Source organism: Sarcophilus harrisii, chromosome 2 (genome assembly GCF_902635505.1).
Source record: "Sarcophilus harrisii chromosome 2, mSarHar1.11, whole genome shotgun sequence".
NCBI lineage: Eukaryota > Metazoa > Chordata > Mammalia > Dasyuromorphia > Dasyuridae > Sarcophilus > Sarcophilus harrisii.
This window is the reverse complement of record NC_045427.1, coordinates 4,339,409-4,360,510: the sequence shown is the minus strand read 5'-3', so window position 1 is coordinate 4,360,510 and position 21,102 is coordinate 4,339,409. Positions and strand designations below refer to the sequence as shown.

General features: G+C 59.0%; 2 protein-coding genes across 4 annotated transcripts in view; one reads left to right on the top strand and one right to left on the bottom strand.

Annotated features, from left to right (window-relative positions):
• The window catches only part of SMC6 (structural maintenance of chromosomes 6), a 35,641-nt gene extending 14,772 nt beyond the window's left edge, over nucleotides 1-20,869 (bottom strand). For 2 of the 3 annotated variants that reach the window (XM_031949606.1, XM_031949608.1), the window contains exons 1-17: nucleotides 20,725-20,869; nucleotides 16,311-16,429; nucleotides 15,777-15,928; nucleotides 15,292-15,409; nucleotides 13,901-14,006; nucleotides 12,283-12,419; nucleotides 11,304-11,365; nucleotides 10,007-10,087; nucleotides 9,534-9,635; nucleotides 8,601-8,720; nucleotides 8,419-8,517; nucleotides 2,961-3,107; nucleotides 2,662-2,750; nucleotides 2,397-2,561; nucleotides 1,967-2,145; nucleotides 1,562-1,766; nucleotides 687-801 (exon numbers count right to left, since the gene is read on the bottom strand). In XM_031949606.1, coding sequence (XP_031805466.1) covers nucleotides 687-801; nucleotides 1,562-1,766; nucleotides 1,967-2,145; nucleotides 2,397-2,561; nucleotides 2,662-2,750; nucleotides 2,961-3,107; nucleotides 8,419-8,517; nucleotides 8,601-8,720; nucleotides 9,534-9,635; nucleotides 10,007-10,087; nucleotides 11,304-11,365; nucleotides 12,283-12,419; nucleotides 13,901-14,006; nucleotides 15,292-15,409; nucleotides 15,777-15,923 — 1,872 coding nt within the window. In that variant the 5' untranslated portion in view covers nucleotides 15,924-15,928; nucleotides 16,311-16,429; nucleotides 20,725-20,869. Of the gene's footprint in view, nucleotides 1-686; nucleotides 802-1,561; nucleotides 1,767-1,966; nucleotides 2,146-2,396; nucleotides 2,562-2,661; nucleotides 2,751-2,960; nucleotides 3,108-8,418; nucleotides 8,518-8,600; nucleotides 8,721-9,533; nucleotides 9,636-10,006; nucleotides 10,088-11,303; nucleotides 11,366-12,282; nucleotides 12,420-13,900; nucleotides 14,007-15,291; nucleotides 15,410-15,776; nucleotides 15,929-16,310; nucleotides 16,430-20,724 lie in introns of those variants that run through there. The other variant, XM_031949607.1, reaches the window with a different exon arrangement.
• On the top strand, nucleotides 18,748-19,806 carry LOC116420941 (translation initiation factor IF-2-like). Its single transcript, XM_031949187.1, has 2 exons — nucleotides 18,748-18,828; nucleotides 18,914-19,806. Exons 1-2 carry the CDS (start codon nucleotides 18,748-18,750, stop codon nucleotides 19,685-19,687), a joined length of 855 nt encoding a protein of 284 aa, XP_031805047.1. The 3' UTR covers nucleotides 19,688-19,806.
• Nucleotides 20,870-21,102: the final 233 nt, after the last annotated feature.

Here is a 21,102-nt window from a genome sequence, read left to right as displayed (position 1 = left end):
CTTCTCACTTCCTCATCCTCCCAGGCTCACAACCCTCCCTTCAGTTTGTTTTTCCTGGTACTAATTTCCTCTTTTCACTACTTCACTCTATCCCCACGCCCTCTGATTTTCCTGGGAGGTAAAACATTTCTGCACAATTGTGTGTGAGTGTGTGTGTGTGTGTGTATGTGGTGGTTCTCCTTTCCTCTGACCATTCCAGATGAAAAACCATAAATGAGCTCTGAAAAAACAACTCTGGCATTCCATGAGCTGTTTGAAAAAACTTAGAAGACTATTCTTACCAACTTCCTCCACAAGAAAAATATGGTGTTAATATTGAACCAGAGAAACGTTGAGAACAATACCCCCGGTGAATATGGATGCAAAATGTTTAAATAAAATATCAGTAAGGAAAGCGCAGTAGATCACAACAATGATTTTGATCAAAAGTTCTGCCCATGCCAAGCAATGCGAGGATCCGGGGCAGCTGGAGGACCTCGGATCGAGGACACCTGGGAAACTCGCTCTAGTCCCGGGCAGAACGACTCACCTTGGGCCACGGGCCACCGTTCTGCTGGTGGTCGAAGGGGCGAGGGTTCTCGGCCACCACCTCCACTTGCCTTGGCCTTGCTCCAGCGAGCCCAGATCAGACAGACCCACACGCCTGGTCACCTCCCCTCCCCCCACTCCCCTCTCAGGGGTCCTACTTTGATCAGCAGCACGGTCTCTATCCTCCTCATGTCAATCAGACTATTGGCTACAACCGCGTTGTCGATCTCCAAAGCCGTGAGCACTGTGGGAAACTCCGGGTGATAGGCCGCTCTGGGAGGAGAGGACAACGACAAACTCAGTGACCCTTTCTCACCCTGAATAGGGAAGACCCCTTTCGGGCCACAGAAGAGGCTAGAAGTTCCCCCCACACACCCAGGGCTGCCAGCCAGCTGGGGGGAGGAGCTGGCTCCAGCCATCATGGGACAGATCCAGGCATCTGACTTTCCAATCAGATCTTTTAATTCTAGTCAGTCAGTCAAGTATGGACGAAACACCTACTGGGTGCCAGGACCTGGCTTTCAAGGGTCTCATGGTTTACCAGGTGGTGGGAGGAGAAGGAAAGCGGCACTTTATTAAACACCCACTACGCACTTCACAAATATGCCAATTGCTTCCATTTGGACAGTCAGAAAGACCAAAGATGACGTGGCAGGGTCAGGTAGTGGCCACTGAAACCCTCCTTACCAAGTCCTCAAGCTCTATGGCTGGCCATGCTGCTCAAATGCCCCACGCCCACCTGCCCAAAAGACTGTTCTATGGAGAATTAAAGCAAGGTGGGAGGGGGTCAGAATAGCCTCAAGATCTCACTGAAGAACAGAGATGATCCCCCCAATGTTCCCAGGGACCTTGGGGGCCGGGCCTGGGGCGGAGGCTGGAGCTCGCTGCCCCCGGGCGCTCCCTGGGCACCAAGGACAATGACCAACCACCTGGCTCCTCTGACCCTTATGACGACGCTGGAGGCAGGCGCTGGGTCAGGGACTGCACGAGGAGCAGCAGCATGCCTCCGGCCTCCCACGGGGAGGAGCCTCACCTGCGGCTGACATCGTACACTTCGTTGCGAAACTCCGAGACGATGATCTGGGGCCGGGAGGCGTTCGGAGGATAAAGCTTCTTCATCAGTCCCTGGAGGACCCGCTCATCCTTGTAGTTGTGGCAGCAAAAGGCAAAAATGAGGCCCTTGAGGCAGCACTCGATGGCCAAGGCGAGCTCGGGGTCGCGCAGGCGAATACAGGCTCCTGGGGAGAGAGGAGCCTGATCAGTGGCCGGGGCCCCCATCTGAGGGCACCATATCCGGGTGGGAGCCTCCCTGAGAGCCCCTGACATCGGAGCCCCATGGAGGATGTTGTCCCTCCCCACGACTGATACAGGGGAGGGTCCGCTGCCCCCCACTCATCCCCATACACAGGGCCCAGCCCAGACTCGGCCCAAGGCCTACCCAGTGGGCCCACGGGCTTGCGGGTGAACTGGCCCTTGCGGTAAGCGTCCTCGATGGCCTCCAGGAGGGCTGGCACTTGAGAGCCAAACTGCTTGAGTCGGTTGGTCCTGGTCTCCTTCAGCTGGTGCAGGTGCCTGCGCTTGGTGTTCAGGGTCTGCACCACATCCGACTCCTCTTGCCTAACAAAAGGGACAAAACGTGAGACTTGCCCATGGCAGGAGACCTGCCTCCCCTGGGGGAGCCGGGGACCACCTGTCTGGGGGCCCAGCTATACAACCTCACAGGGTCTGAGGGCCCATGGGGTTCCATCTGTCCAATGCCTTATGGCCTCTAGAGTTGGGGTGAGCTCCAGAGGAAGAGGCCGCCAGGGACCCCAGGAGGGCAGAGTGGCTGAAGCAGAAAGGGTGCCCGCCCCCGGGGAGTCCCGTACTTGATTCGGGACCGTTCCTCCTTGTCTTTCTCTATAGTCTGCCGGAAGCGCTCCATCTCCTGCCCCAGAAAATCTTCTTGGTCCTCGTAGCTCTTGAGCTTTTCATTCAACGAAGCAATTTTTTTCTGCCTTTCTTGCCGTGCTGGCTCCAAACTCTGGTTAGCACTGCGGGACCGAGCACACACACAGTAACAGGCCCCATGGCAAACTCTGTGAGCGGCGAACCCAGACCCCCCTGCCGTGGTCCCACCGAGGAAGGCCCTACCTCCTCTTCAGCTCCTCAATTCGGTTCCTCAGCTGCTCGCCATCCTTCTCCAACCCTCTAAACTCATTACGGCAGCGAATATATAAAACCTGATGTGGAAACATTAAGTGCCCCATGAAGGAAGCAGGGGGCAAAGGATCCTTTCCCTAGAACATTCTGAGGGTAGATGTGATCACGTGAGCCTCCCTCATTCTGAGACTGGAGGGCCCAGACAGCTTATCCCCCAAGAGACACCCATCTGGAAGGTCACCAAGGCCCCGGAGCAGAGCAGCCCCCCCCACCCCACCCCCAGCCCTCACCTCAGCGTCATTGTAAGCCTTCTTCTTGTGGATCAGATCCTCCTTGGCTTGAATGCACTTGGGCTCCAGTTCAATGGCCTCCTCGCTGATCTTCTCCAAGTTATCCTGAATAGCCTTAAACTTCCTATCGGCCACGCCGACTCTGGCCTTTAAGGAAAAAGATGCCTCTGGGGAAAAACCCTAACACCCAAATCTACGCAACGTGACTAATAATGGAGGGGAAATGGCCCAGAACTCCCCGAGCTAGCGTGGTAGCAGCCTGACCCACGACATCAGATCTCAAGGTCAGGAGGAACCTTTTGCTCCCTGTTTCCAAGCTCCAGAGAGCATGGCCAAGGGCGAGGGCACCTCGGGGGAACCCTGTCTCTGCATTTACACAGGAGGCTCTGTCAGGTTTCCAGGAAGAGCAGACTTGGGGGCCCTGAAGGCCTGACTTTGACTTATTTCAATTCATTCCCCTTCCCCTCACAGCCTCGGCACATGACTTCCGGGCTGAAGGTGGGCAGAGACCTTTTCTTCAGACCTTCAAGGTCAGCTCAGAGCCCCGAGGGCTGCCTCATTCCTCTGCCCACTGCACCACACTGCCTCCCTTTTCAGAGTGCAAAAAAAAAATAACAAGCACCTAGGACTTAAGTCATAAATATCTGCTGATGAAGGGGGGAGGCAGGAACTGAGAGGAACATGTTGAAAAGAAGTGATCGCTTTGCCTATTTTTGCTTTTATTGAGCACAAAAGAGATCCTTCTATAGCTGATGAATCAACACACATTCAGTTCTGATCTAGTAAACACATAAACAGGGACACGATTTCTACGCCATCCTCATTCTGGTGCTGAAGAAGCCTCTTACTGGCCCCTGCCCATCCACCACTTCCTCCTCCCTCCCTCCCTCCCGCTTCCTCTCTGCTTCTTTTAGTGATCTTTAAAGTTTTTTTTTTTCAATTTATTATCTCATTTCTTCCCCATGACACAAACAATTGTTAACATCCTTTTTTGGGGGGGAGGGGACGTGCAAGGCAATTGGGGTTAAGCGAGTTGCTTCACATTACACATGAAGTAAATGTTAAGTGTCTGAGGCTGGATTTAAATATGGGTCCCCGTGATTCCAGGGTTAGCGTTCTACTCACTGAGCCATCTAGCTGTCTCTTTAACATTTGTTTTTAAAGCTTCTGAGTTCAATCTTTCACTTTCTCTCTCCCCATCCCCCCTGACTGAGGATGCACACAATTCAATACATATGTAGTCAGGTGGAATATTTCTGTAAGTCACATTGTGAAAGAAAACATGCCCCCCCCCCCCAAAAAAAAGCACTCTCAAGGAAAATGTTAAAAAAACAAACAAAAAAAAAACCCGCTTCAATGTGTGTTCAGACAGCAGCAGTCCTTTCTCTGGGGGTGGAAGCATTTTTCATTCCGAGTCCTTCAGTTCTTCTGAATCACGGCATCACTGGGAAGTTATGGCACTGACGGCTGATCATCTTCTCGCTGTTACTTTGTGCACGGTACCCATCCCCCCGCGTCAATCCACTGAAGGCTCTGCAGGCATTTCTGGGAGCATCCTGCTCATCGTTTCTCACAGCACGACAGTATTTTGTTGCCATCACAGACCACGATTTCCTCAGTCATTCCCCAACTGATGGACACACTCACAATTATCCAATTCTTTGCCTAAGAGCAAGCTGCTGTACATGTTTTTGTACATATACATCCTTTTCCTTTCTGTTCCCCTCTGGGGATACAGACTCAGCAGTAGCACTGCTAAGTCTAAGTATACGTGTGGTTTTATAGCCCGTCAGACATAGCTGAATAAGTTTACAACTCCACCAATGGTGCATGTGTCTCATGTTTCCCATGACAACCCCACCACCATTTGTCATTTTTCTTTTCTGTCCTATTAGCCAATCTAATAGGGATGTGGTAGTATTTGAGAACTGTTTTAATTTGCTTTTCTCCAATCAATAGTGAGAATATTTTTTTTCCCATAAGGCTATAGATACTATGACTACTTCATTTGAAAACTTCTTATCTTTTGATCACTTACCATTTGGGAAATCACTTATCTTTATTCTGTTTGCTCCAAAAAAAAGACCACTTTTTTTTTTAAACTATTATTCTAATTGTATTTCCCTGCTTATTCCCTTTTCACATCCCTTCTCACAAATGTTTTGCCCCCCCATTTGAACCCCTTTCCATCTTCCCCTTCTTCTATTCTTCCCTCTCCTACTTTCCTACAGGGTCAGACAAGAGTTCCCCACCCAAATGAGTGTATATGTTATTCCCTCTTTGAGCCAATTCTGATTCAAGTAAGGTTCAGGTACTATCTTTCTCCTCCTCCACTGCAAAAGCTTTTCCTCGCCTTTTGTATATGATAAAATTTCCCCCATTCTACCTCTTTCCCTTTTTCTCAGTATATTGCTTTCTCATCCCTAAATTGTATTTTCTTTAGATATTATTCTTTCCTATTCAACTGTGCCCTCTGTCTATACATATGCCTTCTAACTGCTTTAATAATCAGAAAGCTCTTATGTGTTGTAAGAAGCATCTTCCCATATAGGAATATAAACACTTTAAGCTTATGAAGTCTCTTATGAACTCTCCCGTTTACTTTTTCACATCTCTCTAGAGTCTTGTATCTGAAAGTCACATTTTCTTTTCAGTTCTGGTCGTTTCATTGAGAATCCCTGAAAATTTCTATTTCATTGAACATCATTTTCCCCCCTCTGAAGATTATACAATTCTGAAGGACCTCTGATGAAAAAAACTCAAGGTATCTGAACAGATTGAAGCAGACTTTTTTTTTTACACTATTTTTCTTGAGGGTTTTTTTTGGAGAGTGCAAATGTTGCTGGATAGGGAATTCTTGATTGTAATCTTAGCATATTTATCCTCCAAAATGCCCGATTCCAAGCCCTCTGGCTCCTTTAAGGTAGAAGGTACTAAATCTTGTGTTACCCTGACTATAGCTCCACAACTTGAATTGTTTCTCTGTGGCTGCCTGCAGGACTTTTTCCTTGACCTGGGAGCTCTGGATATTTGGCTATAATATTCCCAGAAGTTTTCATTTTGGGATTTCTTTTCCAGAGGTGATGGGTAGATTCTGTCCCATTATTTTCCCCTCTGGTTCTACAATATCAGGGGAGTTTTCCTTGACAATTTCTTGAAAGATGATGTCTAACTTGGCTTTTTTCAACAATGAGGTGATTCAAGGCAGTTCCAACAGACTTGTGCTAGAAAGAGCCACCTGCATTCAAAGAGTACCATGGACACTGAATGTAGACCTTTTTTTGTGGTTACTTTTGTTGGTTTGCTTGTTTTTTTCTTCCTCATTCTGCCCCTCTTGATCTATTTTTTCTTGGGCAGGAAGATAAATATGAAAATATATTTAGAAGAATTGCACATATTTAACCTATATTGAATTACTATTGACGGAGATGGGAAGACAGGAAGAAAAGTTTAGAATGTAAGGTTTTGCAAGGGTGAATGTTGAAATCTATCTTTGCATATACTTTGAAAAAAAAAAAAAAAAAAAAAACTATTACTAGGGGCAGCTAGATGGCGCAGTGGACAGAGCACCAGCCCTGAAGTCAGGAGGACCCGAGTTCAAATCTGGTGTCAGACACATAACACTTCCTAGATGTGTGACTGGGCAAGTCACTTAACTCTAACTGCCTCAGCAAGGAAAAAAAAAAAGTCAGAAACTTAACTCAAAAAACTATTACTATATTTTTCTAAAAAGATAATATATAGGCTTGTTTTGATCACAAATCTCAAGTAGTCTTAATAATTTTTAAATTCTCTCTCCTAGACCTATTTTCCAGGTCAATTGTTTTCCCAATGAGATAGTTTACATTGTCTTCTATGTTTTCATCCTTTTGGTTTGGTTTGGTTTGGTTTCTTGATTTCTCATAAAATCATTAATTTCCATTTGTTTAAGGCTAATTTTCAAGTTTTTTCTTCAGTGAAGTTTTGTACCTCCTTCTCCACTGTTCAAGTCTACTTTTCCAGGAGTTGTTTTCTTCAGTGGGTTTCCCCCCCTTTGGCCAGTTCTGCTTTGTAACTCATTCTTCTTCACGGTTTTCGTCCTTCATTTGCCATTCGGCCTAGTCAGTTTTTCCATGCGTGGTCTTCCTCAGTGTTTTTTCGTTATCTCCTTTACCAAGCTGTTGACTGTTCTGTGTGGTTTTCTTGCATCGCTCTCCTCTTTCCAATTTTTCTTGCTTCTCTTATTTGATGTTCAAAATCCCTCTTGAGCTCTTCCATGGCCCGAGACCAGTTCTTGGTTTTCTTGGAGGCTCTGGACGCAGGGGGTCTCACCTGGTTATCTTCTGAGTGTGTGCTTTGAACTTCCTTACCCCCGTGAGAACTTCCTATGCTCAGCACCCTTTTTGGTTGCTTGCTCATTTTCCTAGCCCATCACGTGACTTGTAATTATCAGAATTCTGCTTCCAGGGTGGAGGGTCAAGCGTCCCAAGCTTCAGGATTTTTGTGCAGCTCTTTTCAGAGATTTTTCCAAACCAAGGAAGTATGCTTTTCCCGCTCTCCTGGCCTGAGATTCAAGCCCCTTCTGTGAGGAGGGTCCCCATGGCTGCAAGCTCTGGTGTGCTAGGGCCCTTCCTCACCCAGGGTTAGACCAGGATTGCGTCGGGGTCGAGCCTCAGGGTCCCGCCTCAGGGTGAGCTGAGAGCTCCTGGAATTCCCTCCAATCCCTTGTTCCTCCTCATCATCTGGGAACTGAGTGCTCCGGAGGCTCCCAGATTTGTGCTCCCCCCTGGCTCTGCTCCTTGCTCAGGCTCCTCACCTTTGCTCCTTTCTCTCCTGGGACCCTCGGTCACTTCCTGTGGCTGGGCTCAGGGCACAGACTTTTACCTTAGTCACACAACTGGCACAAGGGCTGTGGAGTTTGGGGCTGGCCATCCCTGCCCCCACCGGGCCAAGCCCTCCTGCTGGTGGCCAGCAGTCCCTTGTGTCCCTGCGCTTGCTGACCTGCCCTGGACCCGGTTGTTTTCTTCCCATTTTCAGAGGTTCACTTTGGTGCTGAATCCTGCACACAATGACCTGATCTCGCCCTTTTCTGTTGAGAGGAGGGTGGGCCACCCCTTCTCAGGGTCTCTCAGTGAGGTCTCCCTCCCCCTTACAGCCCCCTGCACACGGCCTAGCACACGGGGCTCCACCAGCCTGCTCCCGGCTGCTCCCTGGAGCCCTACCCTAAAAGCTCACCAGGAGGCAGACCACGCCACGCCCTGTAGTCTGAGTGAGACCCAAGTTCCAATCTGGCCTCAGACACCTGTGATTGGGTGACCCTGACCTCGCCCTGCCTCAGGCTGCTCGACTGTAAAATGGGGAGAGGATCAGCCAGCCCCTCCTCCCAGGGCCGCTGTGGGGATCAAGTGGGACCCGAGCGATAAGGCTCTTAGAGCTGGCTCTGGCCCAGTGGGGGTGCTCCCCGGAGGCGTTTGCTCACCCGCCAGTCCTCCACCTTCTGCATCAGCCGCACCGTGCGATCCTCCCCGGCGCTCACCTGATTCCTCATTTCTTGAATCTCCTTCTCGTACTCGCCCACCTATAAGACAAGGAGGCGTGAGGTCCCGAAGGCCCCTCCAACCCGGAGCTGACCCCGGCACGCAGAGACCCCCGGCGGCCTACCAGGGCCCAGGCCATCTCGTGCTTCAGGTCCTCCAGCTTCTTCTTCATCACGCTCAGGTCGGCGATGCTCTGGAAGCGTTCCTCCTTCTCCAGGCACTGGCGCCGGAGCTCCAGAAGCCGCTGCAGACACAAGGGCACATCTGGTACCTCGTGCCCGGAGGCACGGGGGATCGGGGGAGGGCCCCACGGGACCACGGGGGATCCAGCCATGACACCTTGGGGGTGCAGGAGCTCAGGCGGGGTTCTGGCCCCTGCAGCTGGCCCAGTTTTGTGCATGACTCTGGAAAGTCCCTCCCCATATGCCTTAAATGGAGAGGCCTGGGGACCGTGAACAGGGCCGTAAGCGGCTCTGCCCTGAACCTCGGCCCCACCCCGGGCACCCGTGAAGAAACCCTGGCAGTCCCATCCCTGTCGTCCCATGAGACTCAGCGTCACCCTCAGCTCAGTTACCCCAGGTCCTTCCCCTTCCCCCTGTTCTGGGATCAGGTGCCAAAGATCTGAAGGCGATGCTCTGGCCTCCCCCTCACAGCCTGGAGCCTGAGGGGTGGCCTTTGGGGGGGAGGGGGTCACAGCCACACCCTCCAAGTCAGGCCTGCTGCCCCCAGGTGGGTCGTGCTCCTCCAGGGCCAGCGCCTACACTGGCTGCCCCACGGGCCTCCCTGCCACCGTTCTCGCCCCGAGCCGTGCAGTCGGCCGTCTGTGAGCCTGTGACTGGGCTCGTATCTCCCCAGGGCCTCTAGGCCCAAGGCCATCCCCGCGTGGCCTCTCCTTTCTAGGGACCCACCCTCAGACACACCACCCGGGGGGGAAGGGGTGTCTCCTTGGGCCCAGGCCCGGGTGCAGCTGGCCCCGCCCCCCACTCGCCCCTTTCTCTCCTCAGGTCCGGCATGCTGCCTCTGGAGGACCAGCCCTCGGGGCCCAGCTCTCACCCACCTCTTCCCCCTGCTCAATCTGGTCCCGGGTTCTGGCCTTGGTGTCCATGATGTATGAGTAATCCTCTTTCATCTGCTCCAGCTGGGTCGCTTTCATGAAGAACTGCGCCAAAGAGGGGCATGAATCAGGCGCGTTACCGAACCCCCTTCCTCTCGCGCTGCCGTGGCCCTGGGGGGTCTTCCCAGAGGGCGCTGGGACTCTGCCCGGGTGGCCCCCAGCTGTGCCCCTCCCAGAGCCCCAGGGGCTCTCCTGGCAGACATGCCGGACCCCTTGGCCATCTCCTTCTCCAGCTCGGCTCACAGGGTGAATGACTTGTCCAGGTCCCCCGGCTGGACTTGAACTCAGGGCTCTGCAGACACCTGCTGGGCCGGGCCAGTGGAGGCCACAGGGTGAGGCAGGGTCACACCCCAGCCTGGGCTCCTGGGCCCTCGCCCGTCATGGCGGAGACAGGCCGCGCTCCTGGGCTCCCTTACCTTGTATTTGTCCCCTTCGTTCTTGGACTGCAAGAACTGCTTGCTCATCTCTTGGGTCAAAATGGACACGGGGTTGTCCACCTGGGGACGGACAGATAGACGAGTCGTTAACGCCCGCCCGGATCCACCGTGGCAGGCTTCGGGGGAGTGAGGCGGGAGGACGGCCAGAGCCCCGAGGCGACAGCCTCCCTGCCGCGAGCAGAGGCCGAGGCCCGGCACCGCCAGCCTGCACGGGGCCATGGGCTCCAGGCCCAGGAGCTCGGCGCCCCTGGCCCTCCCCCGGCCTCCACTCGGGGGACGAGGCTCGAGGCCTGCATTGGTCACTGCTTTCAATAACGCCAAGGAGGCCGGCCTCCGTGTCTCACAGCCTCCAGGGATGGAAGGGGAAACCGAGGCTGGATCACATGACCCACCTGGCCAAGCCAGGCAGCCTAGCCCCGTCAGCAAGGCCAGGCAGCCTCCGACAGACATCCCCTCGGAGCAGGGGCCATCATTACCCCATGTGGGAGGCTGTGCTCACTCGGGGCTCAGGGCTGGGCCTGAACCTGCTGTTCCTGACTCCAGGCCCAGGGGCCCAGGAATAAGCCTCCAGCTTCTGGACATGGGGGAGGGGCAGCTTCAGACCCCCAAGCATGCTTTCTGCAGCAGCTCCATTCCCTGGAGCCAGAGACCTCACCAGGCCCCTCACTCTGAGGGCCCCTTTGGTGAACCTTCTGGACAAGCCCACACCGGACCCACCAGGCCGCCAAGTCCCTTTCTACCCAAGTCTCAGTCTTCCTGCAGGGGGCACAGTCTGAGATGGGACACCTCCCCCATTCATGGCTTCTGCCCCCAATCGCCAGGCTGCCTCTGCTCTCATGAATTTGCTGGGCAGAGGGGAGCAAGCACCCAGAGGAATGAGTCGGGTGAGGGCTAAAAGGATCAGACTGAGGCTGGAGGACCAGATTTCAAATCCGGCCCTGCCCCTTCCTCCCATCCCTTCTGCTCACTCATCCCTTACCCCGTTAGCCTACGAGCGTCCGTGCTAAGGACTAAGGGCTCGGGGGCCACGGGCGCAGGGAAGGAGGGCAGGCTTCCTGGCGGCGGCACCTGAGGCTGGCCGGACGGGCAAGAGGAGAGTGTTCCCGAGCTATGGGAGCACACGGAGATGCCAGGAGCAGGGGGACTTGCCCTCGGGCTTAGGGGGGACAGCTCAGCGCAGTCTGGGCAGGGGGCGCTCCGAGGGCCCACCTCATAAAGACGCCCCTCTGCTTCCCAAAAGCACAAACTGCTCGGACACAGATCGCTGCGCCGTTACCTGGATGTTAAAATGGTCGAGGATGGCCGTGAGCTCTTCCTTCTTGGTAGAAACCAGATTTCCTAGTTAGAGAAACACACAACGGGACACCCAGTGACTTTGGGCTGCGCAAGCTCTTGCCCTGCAATCCCACAGGCACTCGCTCCCCCGCCCCAATCTGAGCTGCGCTGACCCTGCCCCCAGGGTCTAGTGGGCACCGAGCAGGGCCTGATGGGCACCAAACATCCCAGTGGGCACCAAGCAGTCTGACGGGCACCGAGCAGGGCACTGAGCGGAGCTGGCAAGAACTAAGCAAGGCCTGACAGGCACCGAGTGGGGCTCAGGGTGATCCTGTCTGCATCGAGGCACACTTGGCAGGAGGGGCCTGGAGAGTGCAGGATGAGTGGGCAGCCCAAGGGCACCCTGGGACCATCTGTCAGAGGTGGCGGGGGGGCCTCCATGGCCCTGGGCTCCCTCTGGGGCGCACAGAGGCCGAGGCCTCAGGGAAAACTGCAGCAGGAAGCAAAAGGCCGGGGGGCGAGGAGTGAAGGGATCCCGCGCCGGGACAGGGCAGGAGTTCAGGATGCCCTGGGACTAAGGGCAGCGCTCCTCCTGGAGGCGAGAAGCAAACAGGAGGCACCCCCCCCAGGGGTCTTGGGGAGAACTGTGCAGGGAGGAGGAGGGGCTCTAGGGGCGGAGCATCCCCAGAGAGCCTCACCCAAGACTAAAGGAAGAGAGGGTCTGTGAGGGGAAGCGAGCTGAGACCCTCCACTTTGGCAATCATGGCCCAGAGGGCCCCAGGGCACTGCCAGGGTGCTTTGGGGGCATTTGCAGCCCTGGCATGTTCCCGCTCGGCCAAATTGGCCAAGGCTGCAGGAGCTAACGTCCGGCCCGGCTGTCACGGGGGCAGCTCGGAGCCCAGGGACCACCCTCGGTCTGGGGATGGCCAGAAGCCCCACAGCAGGCGGAAGCTGTCCGGGAGGCCCGGGTCGGAACTCACCGGTCTGGCCCTTGAGCTTGTAGCTGCGGTTGCCCTCCAGGCTGATGTGCTGCTGCACCGTGATGGAGTCCCCATACACTCTCGGCTTGAAGGCATCCTCCCCTCTGTTCCGGAGCGTGATCGAGATGTCGGCAGAGCTGCAAACGTGACCAGAGAAGCCCGGTCGTCCTCACGGGGACAGCCAAGGCCCGGGGGACCCCCACGCGGGGCCATGGCTTTGGCCCGGCCGCTCTCCACGGCCTTCTCTGTCTCACGCCTCCCCGTGCCTGGCCTTTCCCTTCCCTATCAGGGCCGCCGGGTTCCCTCATTTCCTGATTCTAACCCCAGATTCCAGCTGCTCCTTCCCAACCTGGTGCCTCCAGAGTGAGCCTGGGACGTGCCAGGCACAGGGGCTGGCACCAGTCCCCGTCTTGACTGCCCGTGGACCCCCTCCCCCCACGCTCTTTTCCCCCCTCCTGTCTGGCAGAGCCTTCATCTCGGTCACGGCCTCCTGGGGCTCTCGCTGTCCCGTCCCCTATTTCTGCTGAGGCTGCCACGCCCCCTTCCAGGCGCGAAGCCTGAGGCCTCCCCTAGTCTGGCCCGGGTCACACCCAGATCCTTCCTGGCCAGTCCGGTAACCCTCGGGTTTGGGGGCCCCTCTTGCTGAAAGCCCACCCCCAAGGCTCTGGAAGCTCTTCACAATATGGCGTCGGGCTCCTCCCTGCCTCAGGGCTGAGGTTCTGAGCTGGAAGGGACCCCCCAAGGGCCCTTGGGACCAAGCTCCTTAGGGGGCCACAAAACACCAGAGCCAGGTTCAGGCCCAAAGCTGCTGAACAATGGGACGATGGGGAGGTGGGTAAGGAAGTATCTCGTGGGGGCCCGCAGGCAGGTTGGGGGGGCCCCAGATTTGGGCAAAGGCCCCCCGGGGCTGTCAGAGCCAAAGAGAAGGGGCTGTGTGCCGGCCCAGAAGCAACAGCAGCAGCTGCTGAGGCCGGGCAGACCGTGGTCACCAGGGAGCCTGCGTGGCCGCTTTGTGGACAGAGCGTGGGGGAGGGGGAGCGCGGGGGAGGTTGCGGATGCTGCCTGACCAGCCCTCCTGACCTCGGCTATGTGGGACGGTTCTCTCAGAAGGGGAGGGGGGGGGAAGGGGAGGAGGATGAGGAGGGACACTTGGCACCAACTACCGTCACCACAGAGCTTTTCTGGGCCTGTGCTTTTTTAGAGTTGTTTCCAACCCTGGTTAACCAAACAGCCCTTGACAAGCAGTGGGAGGCGGGAGGTGGGAGCCAGGCCCAGGGCAGGCAGCAGCCTCCTGTTCCCCCACCCCCAGGGTCACCCCTTCTAACTTCCCTCTTGACTCTGGGGGGAGGGGCAGCATCTGGACCCCTCACTCCCTCTGCTCCCTTATTTCCTGCCCCCTCCCCCCCCCTGCCCTGCAAGGGTTCTGAGCTTCCCTTCACTTCCACTTCAAGGTTTTCACTCCCTACGGCCTGAACCACGAGCACAAAACCCAAGGGACTTCTGGCTCCCTCCCACCCACCCACCTTTCCCGGGGGCATCAGTGAGGGAGGAAACTTCGTCTCCATCTCACCCTCACCCCCAGCAGGGGTGCAGCTGGCTCTGAGCCCCTGGCACTCACCTCTGCCCATCCTTCACGAACCCTTTCAGAGAGGAGCCTCTGTTGGTGGCCAAAGCTTTCCCTCCGAGGCCCACTATGAGCGCGGTCAGGACGGCGCTCTTGCCACCTGAGGGGGCAAGGACGTCAAGAGCCCTGTCACTGTCTGAGAAAGGAGGCTTCTTCCTGCCCCCCAGGACAGTGGGCTCAAACCCCGCCCCGCCCCCTGCTGCCCTGTGTCCAACGGGCACTGCCCCCTCCTTGGGGCGCCCTGAGTGAGCAGAGGAGCTCGAAGGGCACGGCCAGCCATCACCCGTGGCCTGCGAGCGCTTCCTTTGACAAAGTCAGGGAGAAGTTTCCTCTTCCCCCAGAACGTGACACGTTCCTCACGAGACACAACAAATCTCCTTCCTCAGAGGCTTGTCTGAAAAGTGGGGGGGGAAGGGGGCCTACCCTGAGGCGAGCCGAGGTTCTGCCCCAGTTCTCGGGCCCAGTTCTGTCCGTCCTCAAAGCAGCCACTAAGCCGGCTCACAGCCGTGCTGGGCCTCCTGCCCAAGTGCCCCGCCCCCCAGGGCCTGCCCAGGAACCCCAGGGCACGACAGCTCAGAGGGAGCAGAACCAGAACCAGAGCGTCCCAAGTTTAGGCGTCCCACCTAATGCCCGAGTAACTCGGAGCCCAGAGAGTGCCTGTCCAGCTTCTCCTGATGGATTTACAAGGAACAGAACTGAACTTAATTACAGCAAAACCACGAGAAGCCATCATTCTTCTCAAAGAAAGATGTGAGAGAGGTCCCGGGAGTGAGGAGTCATGGGACTCGCCCAGGAGAGCCAAGAGGAAAGCTGGAAGCAGGGACGGTCCATGGGCCACCGGGCACCAGGATGCCCGGGACCAACGCCCTCCACGGCCCGTTACCGCCAACAGCGACGGCCCAGAGAATTCAGGGTAAACTGAGGATGCCTCCCCAGAGAGAAATGGGCCTGACGGGGCCTCGGACGTTTTAAGGACTGATGGAGCTTCCCAGACTTTCTCCACCATCAGCACACACGCGTACCCACAAGTACCTCCCCCAGCAGAGCACGACGGTACTGGGAGGGGCTCCCGGTGGGCTAGGGCTGGGGGAGACCCCATGGATCCTGAGGAGGGGCCAGCAGACAGAGACAACGACCAAGACCCGTTCACCCCCAACTTGGGACCACAAGAAAGGTCCCCTCTCGGGCTGGCCAAGCTTTGTCAGCTTTTCTCCGGACGCCAGGATGCCACAAGCCCCCGGGGGTCACCCACACACAGTGGGGATGGAGGGAAGGCCACCAAGGCTGGGGCCCAGAGCCGGGCTCTCAGCTGCCCCCTCACCCCCACCCCGGCCAGTGCCGGGGCACAGACCGACACCGTGAATCCCAAACCGACATCAACTTACTCCCATTGTTTCCCACCACAAAGTTGACGTTGGATCCAAACTTAAAAGGCCCCAGCATGGCGTGGCACATGAAGTTCTTCAGCTGGATGCTCTCGATGATCCCGACTTCGGCCGATATCTGTTAAAGACCCGTGGGCGTCAGCGCGGGCCTGACCACGGCAGGCACCCCCCCTCCCGCCCCCGCCCAGCCAACCCTCCCTTGGCTAAGAGACCACGGCGTGGCCTGTTCCAGGCAGCATGAGCGCCCCGGATGGCGGTAACACACCGGCCGCAGCCGGGGGCTCAGGAGGCCGGACTTTCTCAAGGACGCCCTGGCCCGGCTAGGACCACACCCCTCAGTACGGACGTTCTTGCCACAGACTGGAGGGGCGGGGAAGACGAGGCAGGGGAGCCCTGCGCTAGACAGGCTCCTCCTGCCCTCTTTGGGATCCCAAGGGAACGGGAAGCTGCCTACAGCGTTTCCTTGTCGATGACCCGCTACTTACCACCTGGGTCGAGGCGGTCCCGGGGGACAGAGGCATGAGGGACTCCTCTTCCTCCTCGCTCTCCTCCTCAGACACATTGTCCTGCTCCTGCCTTTGCTTCTTCTGCATCCCCATGGGAAGAAAATTCTCCTCCTTTCTTTTCGCCATGGGGCCTAGAACAATGGAGAGTGCCAAGGTGTTAGGGACAGCCTCAGACCCTGCCCAGGGAGGGAGGGGGAGTCCAGGCCTCCAGTGAGTCGCCATCCACCCTGCCCCCAATGCTACGGGAGCTGCCCTGGCAGCGCCTCAATAAGCTCTTCCCGTCGGGCCCGAGGGCGGCCTCGTCCAATCTTCTGGGCAGCAGCGGCGCTCCTCACACTCTAGCCCCGTCCGGCACCCCGGCCTCCCCCTCTCCCTGGCCTGGCCTCCCCCGAGGGCCTCTCCTGCCACGTTATGGGGGAGCCTTCTGGCTGGTGACTGAGGGTGGGTCAGGGAGTGGGAAGCACAGGGGAAAGCCTGGCCAGCAACCAGGAGGGGCTTTTGTTTGGTTCTCACCAGTTATGAGGCAACCCCGAGTCAGGCCGAACTCCCGCGCTCTGGCGTGTCCCCTTCCTCAGGATGGCTCCCAGCCCACGTGGGGTCTCTCTGTCCCGGCCCAGAGGAAAGGTCCAGACCTAGGAGACACAAGAGAAAAGCAGCTTGTTAAAGATGAAGGACTCTGGGAGACACATTGCAGGAACAGGGATCTGAGCCAAGCGCGAGCCCGTGGCAGCAGCTGTTCTACTGCATGGATCGCTGCTGAGAGTGAGGAACTCCAGGCCCCTGCACCCAGGCCAGGCCCGGGGGAGTGGGGCAGGGGCAGGGGCAGGGAGCAGGGCAGGGATCAGAAAGCACGATTTTCGCAACCACTGGCATTTAGCAGAAATTAAACTCTGGCCCCCAAAAGCACCAGCCCTCCTCCAATGCCGGAAGTACTGGGAAACTTCAGGAAGAAAATGCCATACAAAGCTCCAAGTGACAGATTAGCAAGAACCAATAAACAGAGGCGACTGCCTCTGAGCAAGGCCCGAGGCGGCTTCCTCCTGCACAGTCTGACAGCACCTCCCTTGGACCTCCCCCTGCCAGCCTCGGCCCTCTGACTGGCGGGCTGGCCTTCGGGGGCGGGTGCCCCTCCCTGACATTTAAGGAACACCAGGTGCTTCATGAGCAATCCTGTGACCGCCACCTCACCTTGATTACAAAGACTTGTCCCGGAGGATGGCCTAGACTAGGGGTCCTCCAACTTTTAAAATAGGGGGCCAGTTCACTGTCCCTCAGACTGTTGCGGGCCTGGACTATAGTGAAAACAAAAACTTTCTGGGCCTTTAAGTAAAGAAACTTCATGGCCCTGGGGGAGGGGGATAAGCGTCCTCAGATGCCGCATCTGGCCCGTGGGCCGTAGTTTGAGGACCCCTGGCCTAGACAGCGGGAGACCAGAGGGGACCCCCTTGGGAGGGGCTGAGCCAAGCTGCCAAGGAGCAGACACCCTGGGGCTGGGAATGACCATGGGGGGCTCAATCCTGCCTGCAGACACCGCCTGGCCTCCAGAAGGAGGGATGGCTCGTGGACTGGTGCTGGTGACTACATGACCCACAAATCGTTAATTTTCCTCATTCCCTGCTCTGATTCACTTAGAGACACTGTGTCCTCAACGAATCACTATCGGAGCAGACACAGGGGCAGGTGGGTGGCGCAGTGGTTAGAGCACCAGCCCTGCAATCAAGAGGAGCAGATTTCAAATCTGGTCTCAGACACTTCCTGGCTGTGGGACCCTGTGCAAGTCACTTAACCAACTGCCTCAAAGGAAAAAATGAAAAACATAAAACATGACATCCAATGTCCCCGCCACGTGGGGGAGGGGGCCGTCTCCCCTCTCACAGGCCTGTTTTCAGAGCCCAGGAGAGATCCCAGGAGGCTCCTCGCAGCACAACGTAAGTCCCTTTAATTCCGCTTCGCTGATAACCAGGTCGGGCCGTGACTACAAACTCCAACCCAAGGCTCTCATCTCACCCCCGACAGTTCCTGGGGAGCCGCGGACCAGAGCTTTCCCCCAGCCCTGGGGCTTTATGCAGATCGGGAGCCCGTCTGATCGATCTGGGCCCTGCCAACCAGAGGCCCAGGAGGAATCCAGCGCCCTGCCCGGGGAAGGCGTGCAGGGTGAGCCCCTCTGTGAATGACCACCCCCCGCGCCCGGAGGGCCAGTCCAGGCTGCTTTTTAAGGGCATTGACTCTTCCCCTCCCATCTGGACCCCACAAAGGAAAAACCTCCACGTTACTGCCTCTAACTGCCCCGTGACGCAGGTTAACAAAAAAGATGTTTCTAGATGTAGGAAACTCAAATCACTGAGAAGCTGGCAGCTCTGCCGCCTCGCCACTGCCTGGTTCGGGCAGAGAAGGAACAAGCCAATCACAAGCGTGACCTTCTAACTGAATAGAAAAAGACAGAAAAGGAAAACAAAGCACCGTCCCGGGGCCGGCAGCTTATCGGGAAGGGTTCAGAACGTGTCATGAATTTCCGTGCCAGAGCATCCCCAGAGAGGACACCGCGTTCCCGACGCCCACCTCCGTGCTCTCCTTAGTTATGCTGGTCTCCGCGGGCGGGTTTCTTTCCCCCCCCCCCCCGCCCCTTCCCTGCCTTCCCGCAGCTCAGGCATGGACGTGAGCGTGCACAAAGACCCGCAGTCGCGCCCGCGAACCAGCGCCCCCTCCCCCGCACAGACCCCAGCCACGCCCGCAGACCAGCGCCCCGCATAGACCCGCAGCCGCGCCGGACCACGCCGCCCCACCCCCGCCACAGACCCGCAGCCGCGCCGGAACCAGCGCCCCCTCCTCCGCGCACACAGACCCGCAGCCACGCCCGCGAACCAGCGCCCCACATAGACCGCAGCCGCTGGCGAAACCAGCCCCCTCCCCCGCACAAGACCCGCGGTCGCTCCGCGAACAGGCCCCCCGCATGGACCCCACGCGCTGGCGGACCAGCGCCCCCCCCCCGCACAAGACCCGCAGTCGCATCCGCGAACCAGGGCGCCCCCCCGCATGACCCCAGCCGCGCTGAACCAGCGCCCCTCCCCCGCGCACAAAGACCCGCAGTCGCTTCCGCGACCAGCGCCCCCACATAGACCCACAGCCGCGCCCGCACCAGCGCCGCCCCCGCACACAGACCCGCAGCCGTGCCGGCGAACCAGCGCACCTCTGCGCACATATGCACGCCCCCCGCCACAGACCCGCAGTGGCGCCCGCACCAGCGCGCCCCAGCACGCGCCCACAGACCCGCAGTCCGCCCACGAACCAGCGCGCCCCCGCGCACACAGACCTGCAGCCGCGGACCAGCGCGCCCCCACATAGACCCGCAGCGGCGCCCGCAGACCAGCGCGCCCCCGCGCCCACAGACCCGCAGTGGCGCCCGAACCAGCGCGCCCCCGCGCACACAGACCCGCAGCCACGCCCACGAACCAGCGCGCCCCCGCGCCCACAGACCCGCAGTGGCGCGCGAACCAGCGCGCCCCCGCGCACACAGACCTACAGCAGCGCCCACGAACCAGCGCGCCCCCGCGCACATATGCCCCAGCACGCGCCCACAGACCCGCAGCCACGCCCACGTACCAGCGCGCCCCCGCGCACAGACCCGCAGCCACGCCCACGAACCAGCGCGCCCCCGCGCACACAGACCTGCACCGGCGCCCACGAACCAGCGCGCCTCCACGCACATATGCCCCAGCACGCGCACACAGACCCGCAGTGGCGCCCGAACCAGCGCGCCCCCGCGCCCACAGACCCGCAGCCACGCGCCCGAACCAGCGCGCCCCCGCGCACACAGACCTGCAGCCGCGCCCGCGGACCAGCGCCCCCGCGCACCCCCGCAGACCCGCACCTCCAACAGCCCCGCAGCGTGAGGCCTCTCCGGACCGATGCCCCTTTGCCCGGAGTCAGGGCTTCCTCGCCCTTTTCCCTTCCTGACAAATCCCGCTCCCGGCCCTCGTTCTCGCGTCTGGGTCTCCCGGCCCCCAGCCGGTGACGACCCCCCCCTTTAGCGCCGCTCCTCACCCGCCCTTCTCGCCCCCGCCCGGGGACGCCCCCTCTCCACCCGCCCGCTCCCCTCGGCCGCCCGTCTGTTCCCACCTTATCCTCTCCCGCCGCCGCCACCGCGAGTCTGTGCTCGGACCCGGGCTTCTGGCCGCGCCCCAAAACCCAGCTCGCCGCAGCCCCGATTTTCTCCGTTTCTGACAGACGGATGACGTGCGCCCAGAAGCTGCGCCAGCGCGCGCCAATGCGCCACCTGCCGTACGGCGGCGGCGGCTCCGGGTCCGCAGGGACCTCACGCCCACGCCCGCCCCCGCCCCCCCTCAGGCGCCCCCAGCGGCCGTTCCGCGGGGCTCTGCACCGAGGGGCCGGCAGGGGGCCCTTTGGGGCCTGCTCCTCCGCCCGCAGGGCGGCGCCAGCCCCTGGTGGAGGGCCGCGGGGGGGGTCTGCGGCCTCCGGCCCAGCGGGCATCCGTGCCCCTCCTGCACGGCGCCCTCTGCTGGGTGCGGCGGGCACGTGCCCCCCTCAGGGGAGCTCCTGGTGCCCGCTTAGCGGTCATGCGCACCCTTCCCCCAAGGGCCTCCTCCTCACCGCCCGGCCCCCAGAGGGCTCAGGGGCCCCCATCCTCCCCCTCCCGTCTCTCCCTCCCTCCTTCCTGTTCCTCCCCCTCCCCCCCTCAGGATTCTAAGTCAGGGTTCGGAGCAGACGCTGCCTGGAGCTTTTGCTGGTATACAGTAGGCGCCCCTTAAGTGCTCACAGCAAGGACGGAGGACGCCGCCTCCCCCCTCAGACTCCCCTCGCCTCCCCTCCGCGGGTGGCCCTGGCCCCCCACGAACTCTCCCGCGGTCTCCACCCGTCTCCCAGCCCCCCGTTCCCCGCCTGGGGAGGGCAGCACCCCTCAGCCCCCTACCTGCCGAGGTGCCGCAGCGCGGGGGGATGGCGGAGGGACTTAGCGACCGGAGGCTCAGTTCCCCCAAGCAACGCGGGCGTCCTGGCCTCGGCCCCCACGGGAGCCCGCGGCTCGGGCTGCCCGCGGAACCCGCCAAAACCGGCGCCGCAGGGGAAAAGCCGCCGGTCCCGGAAGGAGGGCGGGAGGCCCTCCCCGCGCCCGCCGCTGCCCCCCGCCCTGCTGTCTCGGCCGGGAAGCGGCCGTTTCCCCATTCCTGGGCAAGCCGGCGGGCACACGCCTTGCGCCCCGGGACCGCCCTTCCAGGCGGGTACATTGGCCGGAACCGGTAGCCGAGGCGGGCAAAAGACGGCTTTCCCCTTGGCGGGGGCTTCCATCCGC